Source organism: Oculina patagonica, chromosome 5 (genome assembly GCF_052425735.1).
Source record: "Oculina patagonica isolate OP01 chromosome 5, crgOcupat, whole genome shotgun sequence".
NCBI classification, from domain to species: domain Eukaryota; kingdom Metazoa; phylum Cnidaria; class Anthozoa; order Scleractinia; family Oculinidae; genus Oculina; species Oculina patagonica.
The window spans coordinates 6426428-6451695 of record NC_135762.1 but is presented as its reverse complement, the minus strand read 5'-3'; the positions used below and the strand labels follow the sequence as shown (position 1 = coordinate 6451695).

General features: G+C 41.3%; 2 protein-coding genes across 5 annotated transcripts; one reads left to right on the top strand and one right to left on the bottom strand.

Annotated features, from left to right (window-relative positions):
* On the bottom strand, positions 1 to 8563 carry LOC144655194 (protein FAM114A2-like). 2 transcript variants are annotated; one of them, XM_078515409.1, is made up of 5 exons: positions 7803 to 8563; positions 5320 to 5594; positions 4377 to 4579; positions 2618 to 2770; positions 1 to 798 (listed from the first exon to the last, which is right to left on the bottom strand). In XM_078515409.1, exons 1-5 carry the CDS (start codon positions 8486 to 8488, stop codon positions 148 to 150), a joined length of 1968 nt encoding a protein of 655 aa, XP_078371535.1. In that variant the 5' UTR covers positions 8489 to 8563; the 3' UTR covers positions 1 to 147. The 2 variants fall into 2 exon arrangements, with proteins under 2 accessions (XP_078371535.1, XP_078371536.1); XM_078515410.1 differs by having other exon boundaries at positions 5326 to 5594.
* Positions 8564 to 14549: 5986 nt separating this feature from the next.
* LOC144655191 (ATP-binding cassette sub-family C member 4-like) lies at positions 14550 to 24832 on the top strand. Of its 3 annotated transcripts, none has more exons than XM_078515406.1 (8): positions 14550 to 14628; positions 15466 to 15532; positions 16758 to 17317; positions 18303 to 18682; positions 19415 to 20790; positions 21400 to 21970; positions 22508 to 22644; positions 23487 to 24832. In XM_078515406.1, the coding sequence occupies exons 3-8, from the start codon at positions 16772 to 16774 to the stop codon at positions 24398 to 24400; spliced, it is 3924 nt and encodes a 1307-aa protein (XP_078371532.1). In that variant the 5' UTR covers positions 14550 to 14628; positions 15466 to 15532; positions 16758 to 16771; the 3' UTR covers positions 24401 to 24832. The 3 variants fall into 3 exon arrangements, with proteins under 3 accessions (XP_078371532.1, XP_078371530.1, XP_078371531.1); XM_078515404.1 differs by having other exon boundaries at positions 15466 to 15547; XM_078515405.1 differs by lacking the exons at positions 14550 to 14628; positions 15466 to 15532 and adding an exon at positions 15657 to 15740.
* The last annotated feature ends 436 nt before the right edge of the window (positions 24833 to 25268 follow it).

Genomic DNA, 25268 nt, shown 5'->3' with positions numbered 1-25268 from the left:
TCTATCTTTCTTATTTTCCGCTTATCGAAAACATCGTGTAAACGAAATGAGCTATTTGGCGGCAAAATCTACCCAGTAACCGGTCTTCTATGTGCTCGTATGACAATATGAAGAACTCTTTCGATTTTTTTTTTTGATAGCTCCGTTTTAACTTTTTGAAGCATTCTTCTCATCAAGAGAGGACAGCTGCAGAACTGGACGTAATAATTTGAGCGAGTTCCGCAGATAGTCAGCACTTGTTGAGGAATCAAGATACAAAGTTGTTATCAGAGAACTGACCGAGTCCGGATTGTCCGAATCGTCCGCCGCCGTGTTCAAACAGCCCGCAAAGTGCGTCGCTAACACAGAAATCTCCTCCAAAACCGCGTCTGTCATTTTGCGTACGCACTGGGCACGCACTAGCGACGATGTTTCCGCGGCTTGTTCCGCCTGGTGAAGCAAAAGTTCCGTAAACTTGTGAAATAATTCTACGGCTCGCGCCGTGAGTTCCGCCATACTTGAAACAGCTGTGGTATAAATTTCGACTCCATCCTTGCTTCCCGGTGAGTCATCTTGTTCCTTCACGCACGTTGCTATCCATTCCCTCGCTTTTTCCTGAGAGGAGACAATCTTGTCCGCTGTAAAAGGCAGGTTCAGCGACTGGACGTTCTCTTCAACTTCAGATTTGAAGTCTCCTCCTTCTGTCACGTCGTCATCAGCGTCGTTTTCGTCGATGTGAAAAACTTCCTCCACAGCTCTTAGCAGAGGCTTTACTCCATTGAGTTCGTCTTCTGTCAAATCAATGATGCGAGACTCCAGCTGATGACAAAAGGTAGCACATGCGTTAATAAGGTCAAGTCCGCATTCGAGCCTTGTGGCCAATTAGACCCGTGCTTATCTCTGCTTTCAGTGGCATGAAGTGCACTATGAGTGTCTCTACTCCCCCCTGAGTGGGATGCTAGTCCATCTCAGGGCTACCCCCATCGTTTTACTTCACCAGTACCCGTTTATACACCTGGCTAGAGAGAGACAAAGTGAGAGTCGAGATCTCTCTCTTGCGAAGAACAACACATTAATCAATAGCCCACCACGTCTTCCCCCAAAACTTAGATGGTAGGTCCAAGTTTAAGTCTGTAATTGAGCCTAGTGTCCCATCAGGACTGTGGCTTATCCTTGTTTTTTGTAGCATGTACATGTATGTTATGCTACTCCATCGCAGGGTTACCCCAACACACACCTGGGTGGAGAGGCACTATGAGAGTAAAGTGTTCTGCCCAAGGATATAATGCAGTGACCCCAGCAGGGCTCAGTGGGAGGCGCGGTGGCCTAATGGTTAGCGCGCTCGCCTCCGAGTCGATCGGCCCGGGTTCGAGGCCTGGCCGGGGCGCTGCGCTGCGTTCTTGGGCAAGACACTTTACTCTCGCAGTGCCTCTCTCCACCCAGGTGTATAAATTGGTACTGGCGAATTTACCCTCTCATTTAACCCTGCGATGGACTAGCATCCCATCCAGGGGGGAGTAGCAATACTCTCAGTCGCTTAATGCTACGGAAACCGGGATAAGCTCCGGCCTGTATGGGCCACTAGGCTCGAAGCAGACTTTACCTACCAGCAGGGCTCAAGCCCTGACTGCTTGATCCGGAGTCCTGCAAACTAACCAATAGGCCACTGCCCCTCCCTCAAAACTTAGAAAGAAATGTAACTCGGCTTAAAAGTTCAAGTTTATTCTCTGAGTGGTTGTTGCTAGCAACCAATCAGAAACACTACAAGAATTTTTAATTTGTATTGCTACCTCATCAGTAAGGAATTTCTGGATTGAATCTGAGACTTCTTATAACATTACTCAGAATACAGTCGAAGCTCTCATAAGCGGACACCCTCGGGACGCGAAAAAAGTGTCCGCAACTGGAGCTGGCCGCTTACGAGAATGGTTCTTGTAAGCGGCCACTAGAGGTATAGGGGATAGGTGGCCGCTTACGGGAGCTTGCCCAGCTAACATAATGGTAATATGCATAATAGTGGTGTTTCGAAATGTAACCGGACGTGGATGACGACAAAACAAACACTGAAATATGGTACTGTAATTACAGTAAAATTATTGTGACGAACGGTGATGTGAAGTTGATTGATTAATACAAGATACAGAGGTTTTTTATATGATTTTCTTTGCGGTGTCCGCTTACGGGAGCTTAAAAACAAAGAAAAAGTCTAAGTCGTAATCTTGGAAAGTGTCCGCGACCGCTTACGGGAATGTCCGCTTACGAGAATGTAAAAATACAGAGTTTCTATGGGAGTAAAAACGGGATTTCTAACAAGGTGGCCGTAAGTAGAGCTGTCCGCTTACTTGAGTGTCCGTTAAAAGAGCTTCGACTGTACTATGCTGCCTGTAGTCCCTTTTATGTGATCTCTAATATTATCGACTATAGGGTGACTGAAAAAAATAGGACAAACAACAGGAACAATGCCCTTAGCCTCAAAAACAATAGCAACTGCTAGAGGAATGACAGAATGAAAACAAAAGCAGCAAAAAAGCTTTGTTTCTATTCACAAATGATCTTCCAAGAAAAGACGATAAAAACTGGTTAAGAACACATTCTAGGACACCTAACATAATATAGATAAAATATAAATACTACAAACCTTGGCCTCACTGTCACGTGACAGCATCTCCAGTGCCTCTAAATGAGCAAGTCCTTGGAACTTGTCAAACTCGCTAAACAGGTCTGTAGTGGGTGTGGTCCCCTCAGCTGGTGCTGCTTTTTGTTCAGTTACTTCCTTGGCTTCCTTTAAAATCTGAATACATATTTTGTTTCAATTTACCTCAAAACTGATTTGATATCATTGCTTATGAGTTACAATAGTGGCTAACCTAAAGGGACTGTGTCACAGATTTTAGCTAAATTTAGGCATGGGATTTTTAGAAGCACACAAAATACAAAAGAAGGTACGGATGGCCAAAAGCGATGAAGATTAAAACGGATTGTGATATGGGTTTTTGAAATATTGTTGGGCTGGACAGTTTTTAAAGTTAATCTTGTGGTTTGCTTGTAACTTTAAATTATAACGCCTGGGAGACACATTTGGTTGCAATGAAGCTATGGTTTTCTCAATTAGATCTATGGAAGTAATTTCTTTGCAACATGAATTTTTGTAGCGAATATTTGGCAAAACTGAATAAAATAAACTTAACTCAGCCATGACAACCTGAAGCACTTTGCAAGAACAAAATAGAATTATGTACCAGTATTACCGTATTTATTCGGCTATAAGCCGAGCGATTTTTTCACCAAATCTTACAGAAAACTGGTCAAAACTCAACCAAATTGGGGGTTCTGCTTATAGCCGAGTATTTCCGCCGAAAAAAAATTCCATGGTACTAGAAAAGAGTTGAATTTGAATAAATTATTCATCTATAAGCCGAGCGATCATCGATAAAGAAAATTAACAAGCATTTGTAATTAATTCTTGTTCATTACCTTTTATTTAAGTGACAGCTCCTATAAAGCCATTGGTTTAGTGAAGAAACGTTAAGAATGAAGTTTTTATTCGTCTTTTCTTCGCTATTTACTAGTAAGCTAGCACCCTCTTTGAGCTATATAGCTGCACCCCTTCCCACACAGTGCCTGCAGTGATGCTACATAAATTACTGCTCTGATTCCTGATCATTTATGTTGACAAAAATATGACATAAAATATAGTTTTTGCTTGATAGAGCAAGTAAGGTTTCTATTTTCTACATTAGCCTACTTGCTTTTATTTTCTACAAGCAACTTCAGTCAGCTTGATTATGCCTTGTTGACAATAATTATTTGGACACAGAAAAATCAAGCTTGTCAACAGTCTTATAATGACATTGTCACATGTCTGCAAACATTAAAGCATTCATAACGTTATTGGTAACAAAATTATACCTGCCCAAAATACAAGATTGACTTTGGGGTCCATAAAACAACTAAAGCGGTGTAAATATATTGGCAACTCAAATTATTTTAAGGCCGGCTTACATGTTCTGATTTGTCCACCCGATTTGGCCCAGATTTGATAAGAAAATGAGTGTGCATTTAAAAATTGCCCCGATTTGTTATAAAATCTGTTGTGCACAGTGACACAGCAAGGCTGTGCTCTAAGAAAAATTACAAGGAGCCCAAAGGTTCCGAACTATGAGATCCAGGGTGCCCAGCATAAAGCTTATATGAAAGAAATAAGATTATCTGGTCGCCCAAAGACAAAAGTTAGTCGCCTGAGGCACCCGGGCACCCTTAGAGCACAGCCCTGATGCACAGATATTAGAAATCAGGCCGATTTTCATCATTTCAATTTGAAAAGCTGGTCAACGAATCGCAGCATGTAAATTTGCTTGGGACAAATCGGGCTGAAAACATCGTAGAAATGAAATTACCTGAGAAAGACTTGGCCCTTTGCCTGCAAGCTGTTCTCTTTTATGTCTTAGCCCAGGATCACCCTCAGCCAGAACATTCATTGTTTTTTTGCCAATAAGTTCCAAAGCATCCAGCCCACCTGACACCAAACCTTTCCCAGTACTCTGCACTACACTGGTCAGGCTTGTTACACCAAAGCCAGTGAAAAATGAGTCCCCAGCAGCTGAGAGGAGAAAAACCATGAATTACACTCTTTTTATTTTATAACAATCTAGTTTATAAGAATAACGAGGCTGAAATTGCCAAATTTTTAAGTATATTAATTTTTAAGAATAAACCTGAGGCTGAGATTTTGAAAAGAATATTATAGTTTTGAGTTGAAAATTTGTAAATACAATACAATTAAATATGTTTTTAGTTGAAACAAAATCAGGTATTTTCATTTCCGTACAAAACCGTCGGCCAGGCTGGAACGAAAAGCAATGGTACATGACAATGTAACACGATACAGATCTGGACACCAATCACTTGTAATTGATTACCCAATACTTGCTAAATGGAAATGTCAAACGATATTTTCTAAGAATGTTTATAAGAATATTTTCAGCCTAAAATCGGCAGGAAAATAAGAATATTCAGCCTGGGTCGGAAAAACTGTATTCTTATAAAAAAAGCGTGTAATAGGTTAAATTAAATGAGTCAGTCAGTTGAATCCTGGCCCCCCATCCCCTGAGACATAGCGGGGAAATTAACAACTTCTAATTTTTCTGCCCCACCCACACCCTCGGGCCAAGAAGTCTCTTGAAAGCCCCATATAGTGGGGGCATCAAAACTTCAGAACCATGCAAATAAAAAACCAGTTGACTGATGTAAATTTTCTAACCTCCAAAAAGTCTGACCTCATTAAAAATTATCAAAGTCAAAAAAGGTCTTTGTGCCTCCCTCTTTCTATGTGAAACTTACCGTTACCTTCACTTTCATTTTCACCCTTTTTCTCCACAGGTGTTTCTTCAGTTTTTGCTTCTGCTTGTTTTTCCTTCACCAGTTTTTCTTCTGCTTTTACCTTACGCGCCACCTCCTCTGGGTCAGGGACACCCAGTGATGTCTCCACTGTCTCAATAACAGAGGACAGGCCTGACGTCACAGAAGCTGTTGCTTGAGAGAGCATCGACGACCAACCTCCCCATCCCCACCCCCCACTGGAGCTTGATGGCTCTTGAGCTGGCTTCTCTGCTGAACTGTAAAAGAGAAAACCACAAAAAGTATGACAGTACATCTTAGTTAATATCAGAACTATCCTAAATAAAACTGCTACACTGTAAATCCTGGCCACTGCAAAAACAGCGGCTCAGATGGGATTCAAATGCACAACCATAAGGTTACATGTACAGCCAGCTCATCGACAAGCCCAGCAGACTTTTCTGGCCTTGGCAACTCTAGAAGTTTACCTAAGGGCCTGTTTATATGGAGGAGAGTTGTCTCTGGTAGGAGGGTTTCCCTCCACACCGAGCCATCCCGGGCATGAGAGCTTTTCATACGTTTCTTTATATAAATAGTTGTGAACTAATACTCTTTATAAATTCTGACGCTGACTTATTTGAGCGTAAACAACGCTCATAATGTACTCAAGACGTTTCGACTGAGAATCTTCGGTCTTCTTCGGTTGTTATCATGGCATAAAAAACGGCTTTTTAACGGTTTCACATTTGTACGCGCGCGCGAGTGACTAATACAAATACACGCGAACGCTGCGCGAGACTATGAAGATTATGTAAGTGACTTATATACATCAGGGATGTCTATGTGTTCATTTCCCGCATTCTGGTCCCTCTGCGAATGCCACGCTTCTAGGAAAAGCCTCTTGTGGTAATCGCCTGCCTTGTCCACCACCGCTGCATGATTGAAATCCATATCATGGCCAAATGTGTTCGCGTGTTGCGCGATCTTAGAGTTTTTGTCGCAAACACGGACTGCTACCTACGTGAAAGGCGTAACTGAAAGAATCTCAAAAGTTCTACGCAACAACGGGGTCAAAGTTGGCTTTAAACCACTTAACACGTTACGCAGACGCTTCCCCAGACCGAAGGACAAACTCACAGCATTCCAGTCTAGATGTGTAGTTTACAGAGTTAACTGCCTTGACTGCAATTTTACCTATTATGGACAAACGGACAGAGCGTTAGCTACTCGAATTAAAGAACATCAAAGAGCAGTCCGTGTTTGCGACAAAAACTCTAAGATCGCGCAACACGCGAACACGTTTGGCCATGATATGGATTTCAATCATGCAGCGGTGGTGGACAAGGCAGGCGATTACCACAAGAGGCTTTTCCTAGAAGCGTGGCATTCGCAGAGGGACCAGAATGCGGGAAATGAACACATAGACATCCCTGATGTATATAAGTCACTTACATAATGTTCATAGTCTCACGCAGCGTTCGCGTGTATTTGTATTAGTCACTCGCGCGCGCGTACAAATGTGAAACCGTTAAAAAGCCGTTTTTTATGCCATGATAACAACCGAAGAAGACCGAAGATTCTCGGTCGAAACGTCTTGAGTACATTATGAGCGTTGTTTACGCTAAAATAAGTCAGCGTCAGAATTTATAAAGAGTATTAATGTCAACTCCTGACTGTAATTATGGTATTTTTAGTTGTGAACTGTTTATATGAGAAATTGCAAAGTTGGCTCGGGGGCAGGGTAACCCTGGGTGGAGGGTCACTTGCTTTGAAGGTAGGGTGACCCTGGGGAGCGAGCCAACTTTCTCCCATATAAACAGTTTGGTCACTTTTGCCTCGCCTACCAGGGACAAGTTGACATATACGGAGCATGCGCAAATGCTGCAATCGGCCAAAACAACATTGAAGTCAGCGGCAAATTTGACTACAATGGTCTTCGTCGATGTTTCAGCGTTCCTGATTTTAGAAATGGCTGTCATAATAGGTATTTCAAAATAACTCTCGCCCGTCTTTTGAACCGACAGGGCCAACAACTCTCTCCTATAAACGCTCCATAAAAGATAGCGTGGGGGAGAGAGTACCGGTAGCTCTCCTACCAGGGACAACTCTACTCCATATAAACACTGGTCCTAAGTCCTAAGTCTTCGTTTTCATGTGAAATTCCAGCGGGATTAAAGTTCTCATTCAGCCGGTGAAATTAGCTGGCAGCCGGCCCTTAGTGACATCCCTGTTACGGTACCCTAATACCATGAAATACTTACTCACCCCACTTGTTCAGGAACATACTGGGGATTATTGGCTGTTAGCTTGGTCATTTTTGTATGCTACTCTTGGTCTGTACTATCATACTCTCAACCCAATATTCTCCAGTACAGCCATTGTGCTGACCAACCACTTAAAAGCTGCCCCAATATGCTCCCTTCTCCCCCACCCCAGCCACACAAAATTATACAATCATGTACATGTACGCTGTAACGAAATGTTACCTGTCACGCGTGTCCTTGGCTTTATCATCACAAATTGACTCTGACGCACTTTTCTGTTGAGCTTTATCTAAATTTTCAGAGGCTTCGTTTTGTCCATCATCTTCTGCCTTTACTGTATTTTCCTCAGCCATCAGTTCATTCTCGTTTTCCGATGACTGATCCTGTTCAACATCTATTTCTTCTTTTATCGCTTCAGTGTGACCTTCCTCGTCAATATCTCTCGCACTTTCAGTAGCGTCTGCTCCATCCTCGATTAATTTCGGTGTATCAATATTTAGCTTATCAGTGCCTTCCTCGACAAGTTCTGTTTTACTTGATTCAATCCCTTGTTGTCCACTCTCCTCTGAAGATGGCGAGCGTTCATCACAAACCGGATCTTCCTCTGCAAGCGTTTCGACATTGTTTTCTTCCTGCGCTATATCACTATCCATTTTGATATTTTGTTTCCCTTCTTCTGTAGTTCCGGTTTTTATTTCCTCTGCTGAAGCAACCTGACTTCTTGTCGACGCATCATTCTTGCCAACCAGTTCTTTCAACGTGGAATTTGCAGATCCAATGTCAGCTGACGTGGCGGATGACTTCTTCACACTTTTGGTGCCTTCGTCTCCTTCATCCGCGCTTTCGAAAGCTTCTTCTTCGTCGCTGCTTCCTCCCTCTAATGCTTTATTTCTGGAGTTCTTATCCATGTAAACTGCACAAACACCGCGAGTCGAAAACTACGAAAATTGACCAACAACAGTACAGTTCATCTATTCTTTTGAATCGAGTAAAACGAGACTGGAAGGACTGGGTCCTAATGTTTTTACGCTTTCGGAAAAATCCCGCGAGTAACCCGCGAGTCAACCCGCGAGCAAAGAAGGCCATCCACGCTCGGTAACAGAGGTCACAGAGCGTACAGTGTACTGCATAAGAATTTGTATGGATCTACAATTCGATACAAAAAAAATGTTTTTCATTCGTTAAGTTATAAATAAAGTGAATAAAGGTAAAACAAAGCAAACAATGGTTTTTAGGGACTGGTCAATAAGTACAGGGGGGGGGGGGGGGGGGGGGTGGGCCGGAGCAGAAAGGGGGTGGGTCATCAGTTTTTGAGCCCTCGAAAAGGGGTGGGTTATGTAATTTTGATCTACACGTAGGGGGTGGGTCATCTTATTTTTACACTAACTTTAAACTGTTATAGTTCCAAGAAAAGCTGTATTCATCAGTCGGAGTATAAAATTTATAAATTTCTCCATGTGAGCATTTTTTAATGTATTTCTAGCGGTTTCAGAAGGCCAAAATATAAAAATTTCCCGGGGGAGCATGCCCCCTGACCCCCCTAGATGGCTTGTAATCATAACATCAAGCAATCAGGTTTGCCTGTCTCTCTTCAACCTGCATAGATTCATGCTAGGCTTTAAGCCTTTAAAACTCAAACACTTTTCAAATATGAATGATGGACAGTGGTTGTAGTTTCTGTTATCAATTTCTGTATAAAAATATGAACTCTTCAATAGTTGTTTATGAAATAATATTACATACTGTTTCATTTTCGCATATGTTTGTGTCTAAATTTTCCCATGGACTTTACACAAAAATATGTGGAAAACTTACAAAAGACTAGTATAAGAAGTGATAAATTCATTCTTCTTTGCTGTGTTAAGAAACGGGAAAAGACATACATGGAACAGCAGTGTCCATCAGGGAAAATTAGGGTGGTATATGTAGGGAATTACACTTCAAAAACTGATGTCAAATCAAAAACCTCCAACCCCTAACAGATAATAAAGAAATGATTGGTTCATTGATTTTTTTTAGCGAAGGGGGTGGGTCATGTAATTTTTAACCCCCTTTCAGGGGTGGGTCAGTCAGTTTTGAGCCAGGAAGAAGGGATGGGTCACAAATTTTCGAGCCACCACTTTTCCAATTGCTCCGGCCCACCCCCCCCCCCCCCCCCCCCCCCCCCCCCCCCTGGTACTTATTGACCAGTCCCTTAGTGTAGTGTTCACTACACTAATGGAGTTAAAAGTTTAGTGGGGAAGCAAACGCTACGCCAGAGGTAAACAATAAATTGCGCAGTCAAGTGGAACAAGCACGTAGACATGAATATGCAAATTAGACGGGAACGGGCTTGTTATTGTCCACGAATAATCTAGCCTGCGCATGCGAGCAGGTTCTCTATTCGGGGGCAACGTGAAGGGCTCGCTTCGCTCGCCGAAACTCGCGCCTTCGGCACTCGCGGGATCGCGCCTTCGGCGCTCTCGAAGGAGATTCACGTTGCCCCCGAATAGAGAGCCTACTCGCAGGCTACGAATGATCTCAAGCAATGGGTTAAAAAATTATCGCGCCTGCCAAGCGTCGAATAACTTTTTTTTAACTTCCTCCGCGATCTTCAAGAAGAAATGTGAACCAGAAAACACTCGAATGTTTGCCGGTGAAGTTTTCGCGGGATGTTATATTTTTAGTTTAGTGCTTTTAAAAACTACGCTCATGCGGTAGATTGTTTGGTGGGTGAAAATTCCTAAGGAGATAACGCTAGCACTGAAGTGGAACAAGCATTCCATTCTCGATCCATTCATTTCAAAAGATCGGCTTTCAAATAGCCTGCATTGCAGCCGGACGTGTCACCAAATCTACTTTCAGAAGATTCTATCAACAATCCGTCACGCAAATTGAGCATTTCCTAAGTATTTCCATCTATGAATGAAACTTTTGTTTGAGAGCGAAATATTTCCTCAGAAGAAAGCTTTCAGACCGTCAGACATTATAAGAAGAGTGCCGTGTGAAATCTTCGCAGTGCAAAAAACAATACCTCTGATACTTTCACTGCTGATATCATCTTTTGAAAAAAGGAAACATTTACCGCGTTTTTCTGTTGTTGTTTTTTTAAGTGGAAACTGTTTCTTCACGGTGAACTAATGAACAGTTATATAGGTTTGAAGGTTAATCTTAGTTGCTACATATATTTCGGAGTCAAACACTACACTCTCCGATTGGAGCACTCGTTGTTTCAAAGTGCGGGCGAGGACGATACATGGTGTTTTTGGGTAAAAAAAGGTTTATATTGTCCAAGGTATAGTCAGTGAGGGATGCTCAGTACAGGTATGCCCTGCACCTGCACCTCTCTCCCTCTCTCAAACCCCCCATATATTCACTGTTAACATTAATTTTCACCAGTAGATTCTGGTACTGGGATTCTGTTACTGTCTCAGACGGTTTAATAAGACAAAAATCGCTCGTATGGCTTTCTAAAGCACTGGAAAGACAAAAAAAGTGACACCAGGTAAGGTTTTAAGAGGAAATCCGCCAGGACTTCGAGTAGTTATTGGACAAAATTATGTACCAAAACTATTTACACCTGATTGCAAGCTTTTGTGTTACTGCTTCAAATATCTTATCGAAAGAAATCTTTTCTAACAACACCACACATCGAAAACACATTTTGAAGTTCCGCTGAATTCCACTGAATCGCTTAAAAGATGTAAGCTTTTGCCCATAGGTTGTGAACTTTAAATATCATTTTCTCAGACTCTGATAAGAAATTGTTGTACCAGAATTATTTCCACCTTATTGCAAACTTTTTTGTTACTGCTTCAAATATCTTATCAAAAGAAATCTTTTCTAACAACACCACACATCGAAAACACATTTTGAAGTTCCGCTGAATTCCACTGAATCGCTTAAGACGAATTTACAAAATGGCTACACGTGAGATTTTGCCCATACCTTGTAAACTTTGAAATTCATTTTCTCGGACTCTGATAAGAAATTGTTGTTGGTGTTATCACGGATAATTACTTACATCTTTACCTTTTATTAAGGGTAGGAAATAACGCAATAGGATTTAAATTATTCTGGAAATTGATTTTTGTCCAACTTTAATAAATATTACTCGACTTCCTAATGGATTTCGTCTTAAGTTTTATTATAACTTTACAACGGTAAAAAGAGATATTTTTCTCAACTTTATTTCAAATACATACAAGCTCTTATAAAGTACATCCATACAAACTCTCATAGTACGCTTTGGTTACCTGTGTTGGTTCAAACGTGCGTGGGTTACATTGGGTACTTCGGCGAGTCTGCAATTGTAACGACAGTTTGCTTGTTGCCATCCCCTACGGGATACAACAACAACAACAACAATCTTTTATTTGTGCCCAGAAAAGTTACAATAAATAAATACAAGCAAGAGGGAAAATTTACAATAAAAAAAGAGCACAGCCACTTAGAAATAGCTAAGGCTAATCGAGCTAAGTGGCTGGGCCAAGCGGAAAAAAATATAGTAAGTTGACAAACATGCCCCCAAGCAAACATGTCCGCTCTTTCTACCAGCCAAGGTGCTGGGGAGAGGCGAAATTTACTTATTCATGGTTGCATTTTCCATATTTTTTTAAGTGCAGAAGGTAGCAGGTTGAACATTTGCTGCTTTGAAATGAGTCCAGTGATGGCGAATTTCTAATGTCTGGTCGATGTCAATTGTATCTATAAAATTTCATACAAATCCTTATCATTATAAAGCCGCGGCCGTTTGGGCCGAGTGGTCATAGAACGTGAGCCTGGGCGGCCCCTGTGTTTATGCCTGACTGTACCGAGTTCTATGAACGGTCAAATCAAATTAGCTATGGTAAACAATACATTAAATTTACATGATAAAAATGCGAATTTCCGTTCATAATTGGCAGAAAGGAGGAGGAGAAGCCACGAGCCAAGCGGCCCACACTGCCGGAGCTTATGCCGGTTTTCGTAGCATTTAGCGGCTAGGAATATTGCTACTCCCCCCTGAATGGGATGCTAGTCCATTGCAGGGTCCCCCCCCCCCCCCAGCATTATGTCGCCGGTACCCATTTATACACCCGGGTGGAGACAGGCACTACTAGCATTTTTGCTTGCGATTAGAGAGATATGAATGAATCCATTGATGTGCTGTTCCAGAAATACCATACATCTCTAATTTAAAATGCTGTGATCAACTGTGTCAAATGCCTTGGCTAAATCAAGAAAGACAGCAGAGTTTAGGAGACCAGTGTCAATATTAAAGAACCATTCATTAGTAGCATCTATTAACGAAGTAAGAGTAGAATACAGGGAACGAAACCCAGACTGGCAATTTGATAAAAGGGAATTTACCTTAAGGTAGTCGTATAGCTGATTATAGATGATTCTTTCAAAAAGCTTAGCAATAACAGAAATGACCGATATAGGTCTATAACTGTTGAGATCATCAGTGTTATCTTTCTTATGAACTGGGGGAGACTTAAGCATTCTTCCAACTGGATCAGGGAAGATACCACTCGTTATAGAAGCATTGAAAATTAAGCATAAAGAATGCAATATTACAGGAGCAGCCTCCTTTAATAATCTACTTGTTATACTATCTTATCCAGTTGCCTTGGCAACATCTTATTTGTTTATTAGGTCGAAAACGTACTTAGCTGTAATGGTCTTTGATGACGAACGACGAGATGCTCCCGGGAAATTACGACAGCGACAAATAAAAAAGCAAAATCGACAGCGATATTGGCGCTTTTTTAGGCGGCTTGTAGGCAAAATAACCTTTGCAGACTTACTCTTTTATGTTTCTGTCTTGCACTTTGTAAAGACCATTCTCATGCATTGAACGAATGCAATCTTACGCTCTAACAGTTCACTGTTTTGGGTACGTAGAAAATTACTGTTGAAGTTAAGTAACTATAATTTATAATGATCCATCGTTCTGAAAACAATACTCTCCATGTAAATAATAAAGATGGTAAATTTCAAGCTCGGCGATACATAATGGAGATGAATTTTTCAACAATGACACGAGCATGGGACAAAGAAAAAATTCTGAGTCCCCGACGGGAATCGAACCCATGGCCTCCCAGATAACCGGTTGGGCGCTCTAACCAACTGAGCTACGAGAGACTCGTGGAGAGCTGGGCCATTTACTAGGTTGATATGACGTTGCTGATCCTAGCAGTATGCAGGACGCGTGTCACATATCAACCTAGTAAATGGCCCAGCTCTCCACGAGTCTCTCGTAGCTCAGTTGGTTAGAGCGCCCAACCGGTATCTGGGAGGCCATGGGTTCGATTCCCGTCGGGGACTCAGAATTTTTTTCTTTGTCCCATGCTCGTGTCATTGTTGAAAAATTCATCTTCAATTCTCTCCATGTTTCCTTGTATCCGCTCAGAATAAAGTAAAACACGTCTAAGCTACTTCAGTTTTTCAAATTTTGCTGTGGGAGCATATCCCCAGACCCCCATGGAAGGTGTTTCCTTCGGCATCACAATAAACCGCTACGGTCCAAAATCTCACTCAGTTAACTTGAGAGATCCAAGAATAGGGAAGACTTTGCCGGCAGAATAACGAGAACGTATTACTTTATGTTATGCATTCCGGACTCAAGCATACGATAATATCAGTGGCTATATAGCTATTGACGAATTCGAAATTCCGACAGCGACATGCGAACCTTTTGATATTGCGACGTAAAAAGGTGTGAAACTCAGATCGGGGACATACCCCCTCCCCCTCTAACAGAGCCTCGTTAATGAGCGCAGTATTTACCTCCCATATCAAAGAATTTACCGGCACCATAGATATGACCAGATATATATTCCAAGTCACGCGAACATTTAATTATTTATTTATGTTGCGGTATCTTCCATTAGTAAAAAAAATCCAAGACAATCATAAATTTTAATTCATGAAAGTTTGATTTGAAAAAAAAAATACTGAGGTTTTGGTTTTATGCAAATCGTCTGTTATTAAAATGTGCGGAGGCTTGTGAAAAGATGTGATTTTTCTCTGCAACGATTAATTCCTATTAGAACGCACAAAAAGTCAATGGATCAACTTCAGTGTAAGTAATAGTTTTGTTAACTAAAAGATTTCAGAAACGGCAGTAATTTTTTTTTACTGATAACTAGGTTTAACAGTAGGGTTTACAATTAAACGCGTAAAAGCAGGTCACCATATGGTAAAATTCACACTGTATGTGTTCACAGCATTGGTACAGAAACCTGAAAAATCTGCAATATTATAACTTTCGATATGTGTAGAAAACATTAACTAATCTTTTTTTTGCTCGATTTTCTAGGCTAAGTTGCTCGCGTCATTTTAGTAGATGCATTAAAGTAAAATAAAAAGGAAAAGGAAACTTTCAGCCTTTTATCGCCTTTGTGTAAATTAATTTGAACTTGATCGAGTTGAAAATTAATGACATGAAACTATAATTGTCGTCTTTTAATAATTTTACAATCAGACTTCAAAAGAATTTAATGCAAGATTTTTACAGAAAAAATATCGCTGGATAATAAATTGTGAAAAGCCTTTTTTTGCATATCAACACAGTTATCACTTGGTGATGACGTCATCTATCAGATGCACGTTTCGAAGAAAAAATACTTTTTTTCTCATTTTTTTAAACCATTTTATTTGTACAAAATGGTTCAATTTTCAGAAAAAAGTGTAGCTGGGTTAAATAAAAAGCGTTTTTAATCAAATAAAGAAAATTTAACGAAATTAAATGTTTTGAATTATTAGTTATCGTTTCGAATCTTCCCACAAAATCAAAGCTGCGAAAATGTGTACACCGATTCATTCGAAAATTGAACACCTTCATTGTCGCGTTTACAGTTTTGTAGGCAATTAGGTAATCATTGTTAAAAAAACAACGGCTTTGTTTTACTATATGCAGGCATTTTACGCAAACAGCAGTTTTGAGGAGTGCTTAAAGAACAGCAATCTCGGCGTCTGGAATTGAGGTAAACGAACTGAATGTAAGTATTTATAAAAACTACAGGATTTAAATTAAATGTAGCGTTGGTTCTGTGTGATATATCGTAGGTTAAGCTAGGAGAAAAGCTTCCTCTCATCGCAGGCAAACGCCCCAGCTGAAATCAGACGCAAGGTGTCGCGCAGACGACGAATATTCTCGGACAGAGTCAATACTGATGCGGAGGTGTTAATGCAGTTTAGTTTGCCTGCAGTTTGATAAGAACTTTCAATTTCCAAACCAAGCCACAAACCAAAATTTATCGACTATTACCGCTTTTTCATGTTTTGAATAATTACTTAATTAAAACAGCGTTTGTTTTTCACACGTTTTGCCCCTCCCTACCCCTCTTTAATGTTGAAACACATTTCAGACCATTTCAAGAGAACTAACGCATAATTGCATTTTGCTATTGAAAGTGTTGACGTGAATTTGATAAATAGTTAGGTCTTTTAAATAAATTTGACGAGACTTGTGGATTCGAATAACCTGGTAAACGATTTTTATAGTTCAGAAAATTTATAGAGCTCCTCTGTTTTAAAGTGACAAACATGTCAAAGCAAGAAAAAAAATAAATTAAGATTTTCTTTTCTAAAAAAAGAAAAAATAGAAAAAAAAAGAACTGTAATAGTCAGCTCCCCATAGGGATTTTCAGTAACTATTTATAATAAAAATAAAAAAATACTAAATTCTAATATTTACAAATAAAATAAAATTAAATTAAATAATAATTTAAAGTTTAAAAGAAAATGATTTCTAAGGTTTGCTTTTAATGAGTTTAGAGATTTGGGGTTTTTGATTTTAATGTCAAGGCAATTCCGGAGGTTTACGGCTCTGAAGGTGAATGTTCTTTGGCCTGCTGTGGTCCTGAACAGCGGAATTTGCAAGGTCTGGGGCTGGCGGGTTTCTCGTCCTGAACATCAGACCTTTTACAAAACTTGTTCCTTAAAAACTGAGTGCTAAATTAATACATTAATTTAATTTTAATACTGAATTAAGGAAACAGATGATGATGATGATGAAATTAATACATTCCTTCCACACCTCTTTTTGCTCTTTTTTCATTCTTTAGCACTAGTGGAAGTAAAATATAAGTGAGGCGTAGGGTAGAAAAACAAAATTAACATTTGTACGCGACCCACTGTTGAACTAAGATAGGAATTGTTTTGGTGCAGAATAACAACATGTTTTAACATCTTTTCGTACACAAACAGGAAATTCTCCAGTCATGCATTCCTCGTTTGATAAAGCATGGAAGTATTCACTGTTCATGAAGAACCCAAAAGAACGCGCAGGAATCCTGTCGCGTCTGTTCTTCTCCTGGATGAACAGTTTAATGAACATCGGCAACAGGAGAGTTCTGGAACTCAGCGATTTGTACCCACTCCTCGATGAAGACAAATCAAAAGGCTTGACAGAGAAATTGGAGCAAACATGGCACGAGGAAATACGAAACTCACACATCAAAGGACGAAAAGCGCGGTTGTCTAGAGCGATGATAAAGGTGTTGCCGTGGAGTGACTACGCACTAGCGAGCCTTTCTCTGTTCATTGGCGTTGCTTGTAACATTTTACAGCCCTTGTTCCTTGGTCTTTTGTTATCGCTCCTGTTGCATTCTGGGACGGTGCGACCAGACCGCTGGTTGTTTACTTTTGCTGGCGGGCTCTGCTGTAGTGCGTTGTTTCGTGTGTTGGCGATGAATCAATACCAGAGCAAGGTGGACTACATGGGCATGCGCTGGAGAGCGGCCGCCATTGGTGTTGTGTACAAAAAGGTGATGATAAAAAAGTAACAATTTAACAAACATAAGCTATGTAAAACTTGCTTGCTTCTGAAGGGGTGGGGGAGGAACAATGTTAGAAGTAAATGGAATATCTAGAAGAAGTTTGAATTTCTAAAGATCTAATTATAAGGCCTTCATAAATTAGTTTTTAAGCTAAACGTCATCCAAAATACAGGCAATACAGTCGAGCACCTAATAAGCAGCCAACCTTGGGAAAATGGTAAGTGGCCGCTTAATAGATGTTCGTCAGAAATAAGCATAAGGCGGGGTAGATACACCATTTATTGGCAGGAAATCCGTCAAATGGTCATCACTTGGCTTAGTGACAACGGAATCAACGATTATAAGCGTGCGTTTGAATGTTTTAATTCGTAGTCGTCACTTCAAATTTCGAACGCTTATCTGCCATCAGGTTATTGGAAACAAGGCCAAACCACGTGTATTAAATTCTTGGTGGCTGCATAACAGAGGTAAAAACAATAGACGAATCCTTTTTGGGACGGCCGGAAGGTGGCCGCGGTGGCTTAATAGAGGTGGCCGTTGAATAAGGATTCTATTTACAGTGTTAAACTGGCTATACTTTCGGGCTTTGATAACTGGCCGCTTAATAGGGGGTGGCCCCTAAATGGGTGGAGAAATATAGTACAAAACTAATTTTATCATTCTACGTTGTATCGGTCTCTGCTTTTCAATTTCAGTTTTCTATATGTCAAACCGATTAGATCACTATTTCCAACGTATACCGGTAGGAGATCGTAGACGGTTGCGTGCTTGAACTTTTAATAGTCGCTTAATAGGGGTTCGACTGTACTACTCTCTTGAAATGACCATTCTTCAGCCGTTTCCTTATTTTTGTTTTTTTTTTTCGAATATCTCTCGCGTTTCCCTCGCACGTCTCTTGCGTTTCCTATGGCTCACGAGTTACTAGCGCGTAAATTATAGATCGTGAAAGCTATAAATGTATTTTACCTTCTAGATTTTTAAATTACGTCTTAAAGACCTCACGCGAGTCCAGCCTGGCCACATCATCGCGTTGGTTACCCATGATGCACAGCGCCTTGATCAGATTTTCCAGAAAGTGGGCTACATTCTGCAGGGGCTCGTAGAGCTTGTCGCTGTGACGGTCCTGATTTGGCGACTGATCGGGTTCCAAGCCGTGTCCGGGATCATATTCCTGATCTTCCTCCTGGCCTATTACATTGGCATGTGGGACGTGTGCATGAAACTGCGACTACGCATTGCGCGCTGGACCGAGCGGAGAATGGGAATGATGAGACATATTGTGAGCGGGATCCGTGCGATTAAGATGAACACGTGGGAATGGCCCTATAAGAACAAAGTACAAGAAATACGGAGGTACGAATAACATACAGGCCCGTTTACACAGGCGATTTTTGTCGCCCAACTAAATGCAATTTTTGTCGCGCCGAAGTTTCATCAAGTTTCGAACAGGTTCGAAACTCCTGCTATATCGCGGCGATCTTATCGCCGCTAGTTTACACGCGTGCCAACTCGTGGCGATTTTATCGCTGCGATGTCGTAAGAGACTTCATGCAACTTCGGCAAGACAGAAATTGCATTGAGTTGTGTTTTACTAGACAGCTTTAAGCGTGTTTTGGTTTGGTGTGAATGGGGAACTAGAATGAGCAAAATGATTTTCTCCAGAGACTGTTTTGCCGCGTCGGCGGACAGTTAAAACAAACTGAATTTGTTTTTTGTAAATTATCTCCTAACAAGTGGATTGTTTATCTGCTTGTGTTTTATTTTTATGTTTTGAATGTTTCCTATATTTAACAAAAATGATAATCTTCCATCTTTAAGAAGTGTTTTTATTTTTTACGCGTTTTTTTAGACTAGTTGTATATGTTGTGGTGCAGTTTTCCCCCTGGTAACACACCAACGAAGGAAAAGGAAAAAAACCCTGCAAATTGTGCCAAGGGTAAAATATACATCAACTCAAATATTCAGTCAAAATATCTTACTCATATAATGATATTAAAATATTAGAAAATATGAGAAAACGGTCGATGTTGTAGAACGACGTACATTAATCTCTGAGCTAACGATATAACATCCGGTCCCTTACAGGAAGGAGCTTCAGTATGTTCGCCAAAAGAGCGCCATCTTATCCACATTTGCGACCTTCCTTCACACGAGCTCCATTGTGGCTTGTTTCATATCCCTGACGACCCTGATCATAACAGGAATCGAGCTGAACACGTATAGCATTTTCATGGTGCTCGCGTTCATCAGAACAATCCGCCTGTCTGCCTCGTCAAAGTTCGCTGCTGGTGTTAACTTCGTTGGCGCCGTTACCGGCTCACTAGGAAGAATACAAACATTTCTGGAGCTCGAAGAATCCGTCCAATCAGAAGACACATACAGCAGGAAGAGAACGCGCTCTAAGATCCGCTCTTTCTTAGATTTGACCGACGCCGAAATGTCGGAATACCTTTCTGCCGAAGACTTGACGAAGATTTCAAACGACATCAAAGTCGGAAAGACTGTTCCGCAATACGAGCCCGCGCTCGTCAAGCAGCAGTCTCTTGATATCCCGGATAACCCTTCCAACGACATCCACGTGACATTTGAGAACGTGTCCTGTCACTGGGGAGGCGGGAATAAGTCGGTTGCTTTGAGAAACCTCACCTTCCGAGCGGCCAGTAAGGAGCTTACATTGATCAACGGTCCCGCGGGATGTGGGAAATCCTCACTGCTAGCGGCTATCCTCGGAGAACTCCCTCCAACAGAAGGCTATATCTCGTGCGTTGGGAAAATCACGTACGTGCCTCAAATGCCTTGGATTTTCTCTAACACGCTTCGTGAAAACATTTTGTTTGGGAAACAGTTCAACCCGTTCAGGTATCAAGCGATCATAAACGCGTGCAACTTACAAAAAGATATCGACAAATTTTCAGAGGGCAACCTGACGCTTATTGGAAATAATGGCGTCAGTTTAACGGATGATCAGAAGGCCCGCATAGGCATCGCTAGAGCGGCTTACTCGGACGCCGATATATATCTCCTTGACGACCCCTTCAGTGCTGTTGATGCTAGAGTCGCTGAGCAGGTGTTCTGTAAATGCATATGCGGGTTGCTCTCCAAGCGAATCCGGATCCTCGTGAGCCGGCAGTTACAGTACGTGGAGCGAGCGGACCAAATACTGACCATGCGCGCTGGGACCATCATCAACGAGGTGACGTCACAGGTCATGGGGTACAGGTCGGTGAAGCTGCATTCTCCAGGCGAATCACGAGAACGCGAAAGAAAGTGTCGCAGTAACAAGACCGTGGAGTTTGCCATCGAAGAGGAAATCCAGGAAAAATACCGCACCCGTACAAACCTGTTTGAGGAAGAAGAAATGATGGGACCTGTGTCGTGTACTGTTCTTTGGAATTATCTCAAGACGGGCGCGTGTCTTCCATTCATTGTTGTGTTCGCACTTTTTACTTTCGCTGTTCAAGGTAAGTGATAGGAACTTACAGTGATTTACTCAAACCTCGACATGAAGATTAGCATGTCATGTCACTTGACCAAGAAAGTTAGTTAACATTACTCTTTTAACGGATCGTTTTGTTAGTGATTAGACAGTGAGTTAAAATGTTATAATTAATCGGCGTATCAGACGCTTGAAACGTTAAAACTTTTTACTGGCAGGAACGCAGAATTTTAGAATCATTGAGGGAAAACGATGGGGAATTGGGGTTTCTTTTTTAAAAAAAAAAAAAAAAAAAAAAAAAAAAAAAAAAAAAAAAAAAAAAAAAAAAAAAAAAAAAAAAAAAAAAAACAAAAAAAAAAAAAAGGAAACCCTAGAATTGGGGGAGGAAGAATCATACTTTACTTGGCAAATGCTCAAAATAGTAAAAAAGTACTGGTTAGAAAAATACCAAGATTCTTCTGCTCTTGCGAAGGCTAATCGAGTTGGCGACAAAATCATGTTGCAGGAGTCCATAATCTACAGGTAGCTCAACTCCCAAGCTACAATTAAACTTCTAAACTTACATCAATCCAAAATGAGAATTTTAAGATATCTTGGGCGTATGACTGATAGGGCCGTCTTCTTTGTTTTACAGGAGCTATACTAATCCCGGACATATGGCTACTGCGCATGAGCGAGTCCGCAACTCTGCTGAGCCTGGATCAGACTAGTTGGTATATTTACGCTGGCATGGTGGGCGGAGTCTTCATGTTGTCAATCATGCGCGCGTCGTTTTTCTTCGCAACGACCCTGCGCTCGTCAGAACGTCTCCATCAGAATATGGTAGTCTCTGTTTTGCAAGCGCCCGTCAATTTCTTCAACACCAATCCAATGACAAGCATTTTGAATCGTTTCTCGAAAGACATTGGCTGTATGGACGAGCTGCTACCGAGCGTGTTCCTTGGTGCCATTCAGATGCTGTTATTCGCTATTTCAGCATTTCTCCTCCCTGTGGTCTTCAATCCGAGCGTGCTCTTGGTTGGGTTACCGCTGTTCGTTTTGTTTCTCATCTTGTGGCGCTACTTCCTCAAGACCGCGCGCCAAGTCAGGAGACTGGAGATCAGTTGTCGAAAACCAGTGATTTCTCATTTCTCAGAGACGCTGATGGGACTGGTGACTATCAGGACACATGGAATGCAGAAAACATTTACAGAGGACTTCTATGGGTTTGTAATTTAAATTCCAAATAGCATAACGTAAAATAGATCAGTATGAAAATTCCTGCAACAGTCTATCTTTATTTAAGCACGACATTGTTTGGCCAAAGCACAGCCGCCCAGGAGAGGACTTGAAACGGGCCGGAAAATTTCGCCAGAATCGAGTTTTCGCGCTTATTCGCGCGTCGTGCGTCAGCATCTCGAGAGAAAGTGAAAACGAGCTGTTCAACTTTGCCGAATCTGGCGAAAGAACGGTCTTTCTGTTCGTTTTGGTCTTACAGAGACACAGTTCTCGTATAGATCGCCTTTTCGCCTCGTGTTTGAGTTAAGACTGAAAAGGCAATATTTTCTGGCCAGTTTAATTTATCATAATAATCACTTTTAACAATGATTTTCTTCTAGATTTTTAAATGCACTATAAAGCTTTCTACATTAATCACCCTTAAGAGATAAAATTCAGTCTTATAGTTGGTGTTTTTTAAGTCCCTGAAACTTCAGAGAAATAGATATGGGCTCCTGATATTGGTTGTTTTGTTTCATCTCTAGTTACCAAGACTCTCACAGTCAAGGATGGTGTACAAACACATCATGTTGGAGCTGGGTTGGGTTCCGCCTCGACACGGTGTGCGTGGTGTTTATGATATCAGTGGTTGCCGGAGCATTTTACGTCAAGTTGGATGCCGGTACGTTTAAATACAGGTTTCCGAACAGTTGCGTGTCATTCTCCGTCGGTAACTGTTTCAGCAAGGAACAGTCATAGGGTCCGGACATATAGTGTATGATTATGCGCGCGGAATGACTACAGTGATTGCATGTTTTTTTTGGCGCAAATATTTTTATAATTTTTTTATATAAGAGTATTGTGTGATTTTGAGGGTTTTATTTTTAAAAAATTTTTATAAAAACCCAGCACATCGCCCAATTTTGTGCAGTGGTGTGACAAATATCAGCCACCCATTTCCTGCCTGGTGGCTATCCAACCTCTTACACAGACAAGACGTTCTGCAGCGTTTAATTGTTTCGACTGTTCTCCTTCGAAAACTAAGACTTAAGAACTTAACAAATATATTTTTGGTTATTTGTTCAGGCTGTTGAGCCTAACATACCGACGCCATTTTGGCTATGTAATTGTAAGCATCAGAACTTGCTTGCTTTCCTGGTCTCCAATGCTAAGTGCGCCTAATGTATGGGGCGTGTGACCACGTCCGACTGGAAATTGTTGCATGCAATGTTGTAGCGTGTGTCTGAGCCCTTAGTGTGTCTTCGTGGCAAGGATGCAATAAGAGTTATGGTATTGATTACTCGTGGTCAGCTAGATAAGTTACTAAGTTCCGTATGGGAACCTCCTGCATACCGCTAGAGTTAAGCTTACAACGTGATATGGGTGATGGTACAGGAAAGATGGAAGATTCAGTTTAGCTTGGCTACATGCTTTAAATAAACTGAATTCTGTTTAGCACGAGCATTAGACCACAAAGAAAGAAAATTTTCTTGTTAACTTAAACGTTTTTCAATATTTTTTCAGCAATCACCATACTGTCGCTGATCTATGCCCTGCAGTTGTCACATGACATGTCGCAAAATGGAATCAAACGTTGCTTCGAAGTGGAAAACTACATGAGTGCTGTTGATCGCAACCTGGCCTGCTCTGCGATCGAGCCGGAGCCTGGGTACGCCATTGAGATTCAACCTCCTGTACCGTGGCCGAAAGATGGAGAAATCAGCTTTGAGAACATATCTTTAAGCTACAGCAGAGAAGGTTCGAGGGTGCTTAAAGACATCTCCTTTTCGGTGTACCCTGGGGAGAGGTTTGGCATCGCGGGGAGACCGGGAGCTGGAAAGTCATCTATCGCGCATGCGCTATTTCGAATGGCAGACTGTGTAGGAAAGATAACAGTGGACGGCGTCAAAATCAATAACCTTGACCTTCAAGCGAGTAGACGTGGCATGTCAATCATCACCAAAGAGCCGATACTTTTCATGGGCTCACTGCGCATGAACGTCGACCCATTTTTGAACCACACCGAGAAGGAAGTCTGGGAAGTCCTCGAGAAGTGCCACTTGAAGTCCTGGGTCGAGAGCCTTCCCAAACAGCTGTACCAGGACCTTGCAGATTGTGGTGCGACACTGGGGCCAAGTGAGCGACAGCTCATCTCTTTCGCGCGTGCGCTCCTTCACAAAAGCAAGATCGTTGTTATAGACGAGGCGTCCTCCACTGTGGATTACAGAACGGACCGGCTCATCCAAGAAGTGATTCGAACCTGGCTCTTGGACACCACTGTTATCACTATACCGCATCGCCTGAGTACAATTATCGATTACGACCGCGTCATGGTCCTGGACCGAGGAAAGATTGTCGAACTGGACAAGCCGGAGGTTTTGTTGAAGAAGGATGACGGGTACTTTGCTCATTTATACGGAAATCAGTGCCCATCCTAATTAATTATAAACGTAAAAATAGGAACAGTATTAAGTGCTCTAAAAGTATGCAAAATGCGAAGATTTATTGAATCTTCTTTACTGAGGTTTAGTTTGATAGCCTCACTAGCAATCCGAAAATTTGAAAATGGAGATACATAACTCCACCTTTGATTAAAAACAATTTTTTGTGATACTGAAATGAAACAATCCTTGAATGATATTTCCAAAGGAGCCACAGAACCAATGATTATATAAAATGACACATATTATTATTAAAATATTATTAAAAGATTTTATATTTGTTGATTAAAAATTATATAAATTGTGCATGGCATGTATCTTTGTGATGTCACAATGATGTTATAAGGTAAAAGGAATTTAAAAGTCAAATGATAAACAGTCAAATAGATAAGTCTAATTTCATGTATTATCTGCCAAATAACAAGCGAATTAAACAAGTTGAGAGTTGAGTTTGCAGGATGTTTCTCTCTTGGCGTGGCCTTCGTTCCAATACCCTGTCTCACCTGTCACAAAAACTGTTAAATTCTCAACTTACAGACCCATTTATAATCGCCAGGGTCTCGATTAAAATAACAGCAAGGGAGAAAAAAAAAACGCTGGAGTATTTTTTTTTCTGGCCCCCAAAAAAGGGTGTCCAAAAAGCCCTATAACCTCTTAAAGTTGATTGGGTCGCATATTGCACGAGCTATTTTTAACCAGATTCTGAGCTGAGCATTGGGCGCAACCAACCAAACAAGCTGTTTCTTTCACAATTAATCGAAAGCCCAGGGGGGTCTTGCAGTCGTGACGGGGGGTCCGCGTTTTTTTGGGTTGCCCTTGGTGGCGTCGTCCGTGGCTCGTTCGGGGCGGTGGGTGGGCGGTTATG